General features: G+C 40.8%; 1 protein-coding gene across 3 annotated transcripts in view; it reads left to right on the forward strand.

The window, feature by feature from the left end:
* Window positions 1-8976, forward strand: part of ccser2a (coiled-coil serine-rich protein 2a) — a 41102-nt gene extending 32126 nt beyond the window's left edge. Inside the window, exons 10-11 of one of the 3 annotated variants that reach the window (XM_061040029.1) lie at window positions 756-795; window positions 3611-3805. In XM_061040029.1, coding sequence (XP_060896012.1) covers window positions 756-795; window positions 3611-3671 — 101 coding nt within the window. In that variant the 3' untranslated portion in view covers window positions 3672-3805. Of the gene's footprint in view, window positions 1-755; window positions 796-3610 lie in introns of all 3 variants that reach the window. The other 2 variants (XM_061040030.1, XM_061040028.1) reach the window with 2 other exon arrangements.
* The last annotated feature ends 2085 nt before the right edge of the window (window positions 8977-11061 follow it).

Here is an 11061-nt window from a genome sequence, read left to right on the forward strand (position 1 = left end):
TCACAGTATACCAACAAGGTAGCAATCAGGGGAGACAGGTAGAGGGAAAGATGACAGATAAATAGACATCAGAAAATGTGCCTCTGTGAGAGAGTGCAGAGCAAAGAAATAAATAAGAATACCCGGGTATTGTTCCTTTGATTTATCCCAGCGGGGCTCAGTTTTGTATCAACAAGGTGAAAACAGTAGCACAAGGTTTTTTTTTTTGTATATCTTGAATTTTTATTTGCTCTGCAGTGCTCCTGTGTTTATCAACAACTTAGACAAATATGAGCTCAGAATTTAATTCAAGCATATTTTTCCCTCATCAGTCACAACAAGAAAAACACAGTATCAAAAGATTGTCTTTCAAAAGGAAGAGAAAAAAGAAGGGGGGGGAAGGCTAGTTTACTTGAGCTTGTCTGGATATAGTCAGAACAATGTGCCATCATATTTATAAAATGAGCAACAAAGGGAGGTAGCCTTTAATTATTTCAGCACCCACTGGGAGCTGCTGCTCTAAACGAATCAGGAAACGGGTACTTGCCGGAATTAAAGCTTTCTAGAGTAGAAAATAGACATTGGAAATTCTCAAATGAGCAGGAATTGTACTCTCTCTTTTTCTCCCTGCATCTCTCCCTCTATCCTTTAACCCTTCATTCCCCCTCATCACTTCCCTCTACTCTGTCATTCTCAAAATCTGAAATCGAATCTCCCATGTTCTCTCTCTCTCTCTCTCGTACCTTTGCCTCCTGTCAATGAATGACTATTGCAAGGAGTGGAGCACCTAGTGCAGTACTTCTATGACACAGCGTGGTACAGTAACCCTTTCTTTAACATGGAGTCAATATGGAGCTCTCTGCTCCTGCACGCTGGGCTGTGGGTTGGCGTCATGTGGCATGTTCTTGGACATCTGCGTTTGCATGTTTCTACTTTTGAGTTGATTTTGAGTTTTAATCCTGTGTTCATTTACTTTGACATTCAGTATACCCTGGAGCTTACAGATACTGTGTCAGTGAAATTGTCATTTTGTATCGTGTTTTCTTTGACTTCTTCTTCTTAGTTTGATTTTTGTGCTGTTTTTTCTTTTTAATCTTTCAATCAAATTAAGAATGTATGAACTGTTATGCATGCGGTGGTAAATCTCTGTGTGGATTTGTCTCTCTATGTTTTATTCATCAAACAGTTGCTTTATTATTCAAAGTGTTTGCCCTGAAACATTCGGATGTGAGGTGTTTTTCAAATGAGTTTCTAAGGTTTCCCTTATCCTATTGGACATGAATGTGTATTACTGCTGTCCTGCGTACTCACTCTCATTCTATCGGAAGAGACCAAGCGGCACAGCGAGCAAAAGAGAAATCTGTGTTATCACACATCCTACATCATTTTTGTTCAATGATAGTATGAAATCTGATCGGGCCTTGAAATAGAGTGCAACAGTGTTTCCCACTCAAATCTGCTCTTATGAGCTGCACTCACATTGTCTTCAAGCAGACATAATGTGGAGGATATACACTCTTATTCAGATTCTTGCATGGTGTATTTCTGATCACACCGCCATTCTTCTAGGGGAGAGAGGCTTCAGATGAGAATAGTAATTTTAGGCTTTGACATCTGCCAGGTGCTCATAATTGGTGCACTTCTTGGTTATTTACTCGTTGTGTTAAAGTGATTGAGAGATTCCAGATATTTACTCCTTGGCGATGCAAAGAAGAGCTGAAAGAATTTATGCTAATTATTAGTTTCTGCAGCAGACAGCTGTTGATGTAAATAATTGTTACAGGAACTCTATATTGTCGTTACTGCATGTCATCCTCACTGACAGCTGGGCTGGCTTTACACACAGCTTTGCAATTAAGGGTGTCATATACGTCTCCCAGCATTCTTATTGCAAAGGACATGTCAGCTTCTTATTTTTCTCCTCACAAATTTACAGACAAATTTAAAGTATCTGGGATGTTTCAGTGGGCTTTGCTGTGTTCTGAGAAAACAAGACTTTTTTTTGTTGATTTACTTTGACACCTACTGTTTGTTGATTGTAATAAAGGTCTTTATTTAGCTTTGAACTGTGTGAGTCAGGAATAAGACACAGTATGTCACAGCTTTTAAAAAAGAGGCTAAATGACATGCTGCTGATTTGAGCGACAGACTAATCACAGCTGTTGCAAGACGCAGAAACATTTTCTACTTAAGAGGTCTTTAAAGGCAAACTTTGAAATCTAAAAACAGTATGTTCTGGCTGCACGTGAGAACTGACTGTGAGAGGATTGTGGGAGGATTTTGTTGTTAGTTCAGAGGAGGCATTGTGGCACGGCACCAGGAGATGGAGCTGTGGCCTCGAACATCCACTCCCTCTCACAACACTAATGACTGATGGTGGAAACAGGCGACACAGCTTGACCTGCACAGCTAAATATTCTGATGTCCTCTGAGATCCATTTGATTCACAGCCTTTATGTTCCTGCTTAAACTGGGTTTTGTGAAGCTGAAGATCTTTTATGTTTAAAAAAAAAAAACCTGATGGTTTAAACCGACTAATTGTTTATGCACGCCTCACATATGTTGTCTTTAAAATTAGTAATAGGATCAAGTGATTTAGAGATGCTGAGTTCATAAGCTATCCAGAAAATGAACTTTTTTTTACTAAATAATATATTCATATATTTCAATATTGACTTCAATTTCTGACCTGAACACCTCAAGCTCTTGCTGGTGGTTGTGCAGACTAATAAGGACTGTTGATCTCATATTCTGCTGCCTTTCTGTAAATGTGGAGCTGTGATCTTAAGGCACCAAATATTATCTAGAAACATAGTGTTACAACTTGTAAAAACAAAGTGATCTACATTTCTTTTTTTCATTGATAACGTCAGATGAAAGTATCTGTAATCTGTGATTGAATCATGATTGAAATGGAATCATAAAAAAAGCACCTGTAAAATCTAAACTTTCTTACAGGTTGTCTTGTGCTGGATAATTAGCAGCTCTCTAACACAAATATTTGACAAAACAAGCTTCACTAAAACAGTCATTGTTGCAGGGCTGTTGAAGGATTTAATCAAATGTTTATGACTTTGTGTTTATACCCTGTACAGTATGTCCCCTAATGTAGGACAACACCACGGTGGGTCTAAGTTTCATGTGGTTAACAGCTCAGCACGTTCTTATGCTGGCACCAGGCGTCGGAGTGCTCAGTTTGAATGTTTTGAAGCCTTTCTACAAACAGCGATAAAAAAAAAACAAATCAAAGACTTCACTAGATTCCAGGCAAGGTTATTCTCCTCTGCTTGTTTGTTAGTGCTGAATCAGGGCTTCCTCTGTAACTTTGCCTCTCCAATTCTCGGAATGGTTAAGCTGCTGGCGGTGGGAACAGGCTTTGATATTAAAGAGTAAATAAACAAGTCAATGAAAAGGCAGAACTTTTCAAATGGATTTATGGTTCAGATTTTTCTCTCCAACTGCAAACTATTCAAAAGCTTTGATTCATCAGGGATCAAAGATACTAAAAAATGGACTTTTAGAATGAGTGTATCCTAAAACATGATAAAAGCATGTCCTGCCCCCCTCAGAACCTGACTGTAACTATTACACATTTTTTAAAACATTAATAGATCTCTTCTCTTCTCTGCAGCCTCAAATACTACAGCCCTTCAACCCCTGCCTCAGCGAGCACCTCCACCAGGGAAGAATAGTAAAACCTCCCCTCACCGAGGACCGCAGTGACCTCACACGGAGCAGATCAGAGGAAGCAACCAAGATAGATGCTGACCGTCCCCTTAAGGACCATATGGTGGACGTGCCCGGGACAGCAGACCTGGACGAGCTTAGTCATCCGCTCGGCACCCACCTGCACCGCCTAGACTCTGAGGCTCTACGGGGGGTAACCGATAGAGACAGTCCAGCAACAGCAGCTCTGTGTGCAGCACAGCATGAGGAGAGAACGCCCGCTGTGAAACTGCAGAACTCTATCACTCCCAGACCTGCTGCTGGTTCGACGTGCCCTCGCATGCTGCAGCCTCCTCGCCTTCACAAGCGCGTGTCTCTCCCGGCACTCAAGCCAGGGGGCGCAGGCAGCTCGGGATCTTTCTCTGGCCCACTGGCCAACCACAGCAAGCAGCTGCCCCCTCCAACCAGAGGCCTTCCCTGCTTTAACACAGGACCTCAGGCACACGCTCCAAGTCTTTGTCGCACTTCACTGCTTCAGCCTCGCCGAGCATCAGAGCCTTGCGGGAATCAATGGAGCACTGAGTCCAGCCTGCAGGAGCCCGACCAGGGGACGCCGAAAAACCTGAAGTCAGCTAAGTTCCTGATCCCTCTGAGTCGCTCGTGCCTCCCCAAGCCAAAGATTCCCTGAGGAGCTTCAACCCACACTTCAAAACTTAAAACTGGAATCATTCTGATATCTAAATTCATTCTTTTCTTTTCCCAGCCATAACACAGTGTGATTGTTTTGACTTTTGCGTGTCAAAGGAACATTACATTAAAGTCATTATTATATTACAGACATTATTCAGGGACTTCCTATGCCCATGACTCTTTCAGTGCAACTGCTGTTTTGTTTCTAAGTCAGCTTCTACCACTTCAACTTGACTGAAAATATAGTATGTAGCAGGATCTTTCCTTCACGTCAACATAAAGCCGTTCATACACTTTCAGGTCAAGCTGTATTTATCTATAATGTGCAGCTTTAGCCTTGTGCACAAATGCTGCAGATGTACAGCAAAGAAAGTGTAAGCATTCAGAGTCTACTTTTTATGTTCGTTTGTAATGCCTGCGGCTGTTATCACATTTTAAAAGTCCAAGCTCACTTGTTCTCACACAGCTGTGCCCTCTGACACACAGGTGCATTTGGCTTTAAACACAGAGGTGACATGAATGTGACATTTGCAGCATATTAGAAAGCCCAGGGGGAAGATTGAGGCAAGAAAAAGAAGTGGGAAAGAGAGAAAAAAAATAACAGTACAAGTGCAGTGGTGGCTGGAGACTGAGGAGCAAATGCGTCAAAGTGTGCTGGAGCTGTCATGTCCAGGATAAAAATATATGTATAAGTGTGTTTGTGTTTTTATGAGTGTGTATGTGTGAAATTGAGAGATGAGAGATGTCGAGGTGCGGCATACAGAGAGGTGCATCAGTGTTTCTAGTTCCTGTGAACTTCTGAATCCAGCACATATTAGCAAAAGGGGTGATGGACCTTCTGTGTAATTGCAGCCCAGACTGAAATATAGGCTTATAAAAATATTACCACGCTGGTGTTGGATATATATAAGTTTATACAGTGTGCAAGTCGGGAATTCGCTTCCATCATGCAGCAGAAAAGAGCGGAGTAATAAAGCTCTCACATACTTGGAAATACTCAGGTACAATGTTGGCGGACTCACAGCCATGCACAAACACACAGTGGGTGCTCAGACACTCTGGAAAGTGACTGTTTTTCCTGGCTTACATTTTGTGCTTTTAGATGGAAAAACAAAGTATGGCAAGCAAGTGGAGACAGCATGTAACACCACTAATTCAAGGCAAACATAACACAAAAACATCTGCAAGTAATTCAAATTAGAGAGTGTTTCATGTAAATCATCTCAATTTGATGTTAGAAAATGCAACTGTCAAACGCAGAGAAAAATTGCACTTTAAGAAAGTTTAAGAAAAAGTCAGTTAAACAACTTGTTAGGAAATTTACTACACTCTCAACAACTGACACATCAGCTAAGAGAGATTTATTAAACAAGTGAAGCTGCTTCCCAATGTGTGTGTGTGTGTGTGTGTGTTGGCTGACTGAGTTTGTGTGTCCTGTTCAACCCTCTCTCTCTCTATCTCTCTCTCTGCTCTCGCTCTCTGCTCTCGCTCTCTTGCACATCTCGTCGGGAACATCAAAGGTATTAGCACTGTATTTTCAGGTAGGCAGCCTTGGGGGGTTTAGCGGTGTTTCTGTGGGACTTTTGGAGGATTGTGTTTATCTTCTCTTTGCGGAGCCCTTTTGCAGTCAAACGAAATGTCCCCGAACGGAGAGCAGCAGTGTGTTAAAAAGGCCTTCTGACAGCAACTCTGCTCTCTTCTCTGTCACGCCGCGTGACCGCTTGGTGTACGCCTCCGGCACTGTCCGGTCTACTGCGTCCAATAATGCACCCTACATAGATAGATAGATAGAGAGAGAGAGAGAGACACACACACACACACACACACACACACACACACACACACACACACACACACACACACACACACAACAAGCAGATACATCCGGACACCCGAGTTACACAGACACACATGTAAGGGAACTCTGACAAAACTCAAAGAGACACAAAACTCAGAGTGAACACACACATCAGTTCTCACTTCCCACTTGGCACAGAAGTGCACTGATACACACACAAACACACACTTTGAATGTTACTACAAAGTGCATACAGTACAAGTGTGTGTGTTTTTTTGTAATGGTTTGATTGCTTTATGAATTTGCTGTAGCCAAAAAAAAAATGATAGCTGTCTCTGATTTACCCTGGAGTGTGGTACAGTCTTGTGTGTGTTTGAGTGGATTTGTGCTGCTGATAAAATGTGTTTATCTGTCGGACGGTTCAACATTGTGCCAAACCAGCCAAGCAGTCAACACCACTGTTTGAAGCAAGAGAGAAAAAAAAAACATCCTTCTAATGAAAATGGAAACAAGACGGAGCGATACATTCAGAGGAGGGAGGAATACGCTCAGGGAAAAACAATGAGACAGGGCAGGAGGCAAAAGCAAAGGAATAAGAGATGACGAGATGAAATCATGAAGACGCTGTTGTGACTAGAGGCTTCTGGCAGATTTTCTTTCGAATGTTTGTCCACAAAATGTCATGCAGGTGTGTCTAGGAGAGTAGAGGGACTGAGAATACCTAACATGTTTGTTTGTGTGCACTTTGGCCCAATCCCCTTAGCTGTGCCACTCAATGCTTTGTAATGCCAAACAGGAAATCAATGTTGCCCGCTGAATGTGTTTGTGTATCTCTTTGTGAGTGTGTGTGCATCTCCAGACACCTCTGCCTGCCAGGAAGAGTGTGTGTGTGTGTGTGTGTGTGTGTGTGTGTGTGTGTGTGTGTGTGTGTGTGTGTGTGTGTGTGTGTGTGTGTGTGTGTGTGTGTGTGTGTGTGTGTGTGTGTGTGTGTGTGTGTGTGTGTGTGTGTGTGTGTGTGTGTGTGTGTGTGTGTGTGTGTGTGTGTGTGTGTGTGTGTGTGTGTGTGTGTGTGTGTGTGTGTGTGTGTGTGTGTGTGTGTGTGTGTGTGTGTGTGTGTGTGTGTGTGTGTGTGTGTGTGTGTGTGTGGTGTGTGTGTCAGTGAGTGAGTGAGTATGAGAGATGTATCTGCCCATAGGCCAAAGGCAAAGCCCTGCCAGGCAAAGCAGGGCAGCGCCATCCTTCTCTCCCCGTGCTGTAATCCCTATCTCCAAATCAATACACCCGCTCAGTTTAGCAGTCTAGCCAAATGCTCACTCATTCCTAGCCGCGCCCGCTTGCTACGCGATAACAAAACCACAACTGAAATCTCTCTGCTCCAACTTTAATCGATCAAATCAGAATCTTGATTCTCTTTAGTTTGTTAGGAAAGAACACTAAATTATTAAGCTGCACTGCAAAACAGGAAAACCCCCATAAGGAGTGGATGAATTGTAATTTTCGGAACAGCATAGGCATTACAACCTTCTGTCCATGATGAAGTTTTAATGCAGCACAATAAATATGCACATCAGCTGAGACACTTGTAACCACATAATCCACTGACATTTTAAACATATAGACACATTTCTGAAAAAAAAACAACTGAGTCATATTTGCAGTTTCAAGCTTCTAGTAGTTTTGTGCATGTGTGAAAACACCATTATTGTGAGAAACCTTGTTTCTTGCATTTTAGCACCTTTGAGCGTATTGTTTTGGCTTAACAACTCAAAGCTCCATCTTTGTCTCTGGAGTACACACCACAAATAAATGCCATTGCTATAACTACGTGTCTGTAGCAAGTACAGTTTTAAAGTGCATACATGTTTGAAACTGCAAATATATCTTTGTCTATTTTTAGAGCAACTCCTCACTTCAGTTTGAATTATTCTTTGCTGTCTTGATGCAGTCCATTGATGATCTTTGGCAGCAGTTTTGAATCCATTACTCTAGTTTTTGTCATTTTCATTATAGCTGAATTTCCTTTTAAAAGCTTAAGGTTTTTGCAGGTACAGCACAGCACAGCACAGCACGGTGTAACTGTTCATCTTTCCACGTCTTCCCAAAATATGCAAACTTCCTCCAATTATCACTGCATAATCTCCAATATCAGCTGCTTCCAGTTGATAAGCACTGTCTCCAGCACTCTGTACAATATTGCCTGTGGCAAAAAGATGAGGGAACGCTACACTTTATTTTGGCGACCTTTTATGCAAATGAAAAAAGGCAGGTAAAGCTTTTTGTCAATTCTAATCTGAAGCACTTTAAGTGATGTTAGTAGATGATGCTGAGCGAGACTGGAAGAATAAGAATACATTTGGTTATTCTTTGAAAGTGTGTCTATATTTGCAAAATGATATTTTTCTAGGAAGCAATGAAAGAAAGCAATAAAGGTTGAACGAAAACTGGCAAGGGTGTTTTCTTCTGTTGGAGCTTATTCACCTTTTCACCATATTTGGTTAATTTAATGGCTCCACCTATGTTGATTACATGTCGGAACAATAAACTCAATGTGTGTTTATTTCCAATCCTGAGCTGAAGAAAAAAACGTTTAAACATCAGGAGTAAATAAATGTTCTACAAAAGAGGTCTGAGGTAGAAATGTTGGTCCTGGGAGGTACAATTGTAAAAAGTCGGAGCTGTTTATTGATCTGCATTATTGACCCCAACAATTGCTTAAACACAACAATCTAAAGCTGCTGTTCTCAGTTCAAGATGAAAGAGGAACCTCATTCTTGTTGTTTTTCTTGTTTTCACTGTATACTGGTTGTATTTATGTGGAAATAAAGTATGATTATTGAACAGTTTGAACTAGTCACCCTTTTTTCTGTTAAACATTTGTGTTTCTCTTAGATTTATTCACAACGACACAGCCATATAATACTCTTAGTGTCACAGGGTCAGAATCATTCATGTTTAAGGGATGTTCAGGTCCCCTGCATGATTGTATGGGGACCACAATTCATTTTGACAAGGGAGTTTGAAACAAAAAAAGTGCAAACGGAGATGTGGTACTTAGACAAGGATATGAATCTTTTGTGTTAAATATCTCAAAGTCTCCTGTGGCAGAATAAATTAAAAGAAGGTAGCATTACTCATCTCTATGCATTACAAAACCATGCAGCCTCAGTACACCTTGCATTAAGTCCACTTCCTAATGAGGTTATGTGCTTCAGAGACCATGGGTGGAGGACAGCCAGCCGAGCGCGAGGAGAAGCACGACACTGTCATTAACTTGGAAATGTGCAGGTTGGAGATGGAGTGCACAAATTTGTCTTTAAAGGAAGCCAAGCTCTCTTAATATAAACTGTTAAATATATACACAGTATATGAAGCTTAAAAGTATTCTTATTCTAGTGCCGCACGGTGCTACTTAAAGAATAGAGGTTTTGTAGAGTAGTAGTGTGATTAATAATGAGGAAAGTGCTAATTTCTCCTGTTAAAGAGTTGTCACGGTAACACCCTTAACATTAAGTTTGCTTTTCATGCAGCCTTTAGTAGTATGAAAAAATAATGGTTTCCACGCTATCATGACATATGTAGGCTAATTTTTATTATGCGCCTCATTTTTCTTTCTAAATCAAGCCTCATACTAACAGAGTGAATTATTTAAACACAAGAAGACTTGATTTTACCAATAAATACTTGTTTTAAAACAATGCTTTTTAATTGAACTTATTATATTGCCAGAGTCATGGATGTGAGTGGATGTGATGGACAGATAAACTGGTGATTAACTACTGAAACATGGTCAAAGAACTGGTGCCTACATTACCCACAATTCAACTCCACTACTAACATTTAGCAGATTAGTTATTCTCAGTTCAGGCAATGTAGACAAATGTGAAGAACGGGAAAGACACACATTCACATCTGTGTGTATATAGATTATATAAATGTCCATTTAGTACCAAGTGAGTTAGCTTGGTGCTAACTTGGTTTCAAACAAGAGACAAATTAGCTACTTTTGTTGTGTTTTACTCCTATTTTGTAGCAGTTTGGTGGCAAGGATATAAAATATAGATATATAGATATCCTTATTTCATTAAACAATAGCCTATATGTGATCACATTTCTCCTGACCTAGATATTCCCAGCTTTACAATGACATTTTGATTTACACAGATATTCAGTTTATTACTACTCTTCCACTGATTGGTTGCTTAATGTATACATGACCCCCCCCCCCCCCTCGAAAAAAAAAGAGAAAAAAAAAAGGTTGTCAATCAGTTCTCCTCATAATCACCACTCTGCTAGTGGGTAGATATGTTTGTTTTGCACGGCGCTTTGGTTAGCCTTTAAGCTGTGGCCTCAAACAGATCTTCAAGTTGGGACTGAGTACCCTGCAGCTTCATCAAGGTAAGATTCTGCTGCTTGTGCTAACCTGCATTTTATAGATTGCCTACGTTTCTTTGTTGCCTGAAGTGGGGCTGCTGGCTGTCCAGTTATATGCAGTGTTTGTGTGTTGTGCTGAATAGATTTTTGAGGCATGGGCTATGGCCTCGTGATTGGTTTGTTTTTGTCGTTTTATTTGTTTAGGGAGATACTCCATTGGCTTATTGAATTTAGAAGAAGAAAAATCTGTATAGGGGCCTCAGAGATGTAAACACTATTGTCGTCTTGCTATTTCGATGTTATTGGAGCACTCAACACGAATCAAACCAATGGAAAAACAAGTTATTCTGCATATATAAAAGGGCTCAATGTTGCGGCTTGCTATGCTGTTCATTGTGATAATTTTATTTATGCTGTTCACTGCAGCCTCATTCATTGTTTACCTTAAGCTTTGACAGCCGTCACAGCTTTGCCTGGTTAAGGTCTTGATCATAGTATTTTTGAGCTTAATGTGTGTAATGTAATAATTAAATGCTGCATGACTTCCAGTCACAGAC

This window comes from Labrus mixtus, chromosome 6 (assembly GCF_963584025.1).
Source record: "Labrus mixtus chromosome 6, fLabMix1.1, whole genome shotgun sequence".
NCBI classification, from domain to species: domain Eukaryota; kingdom Metazoa; phylum Chordata; class Actinopteri; order Labriformes; family Labridae; genus Labrus; species Labrus mixtus.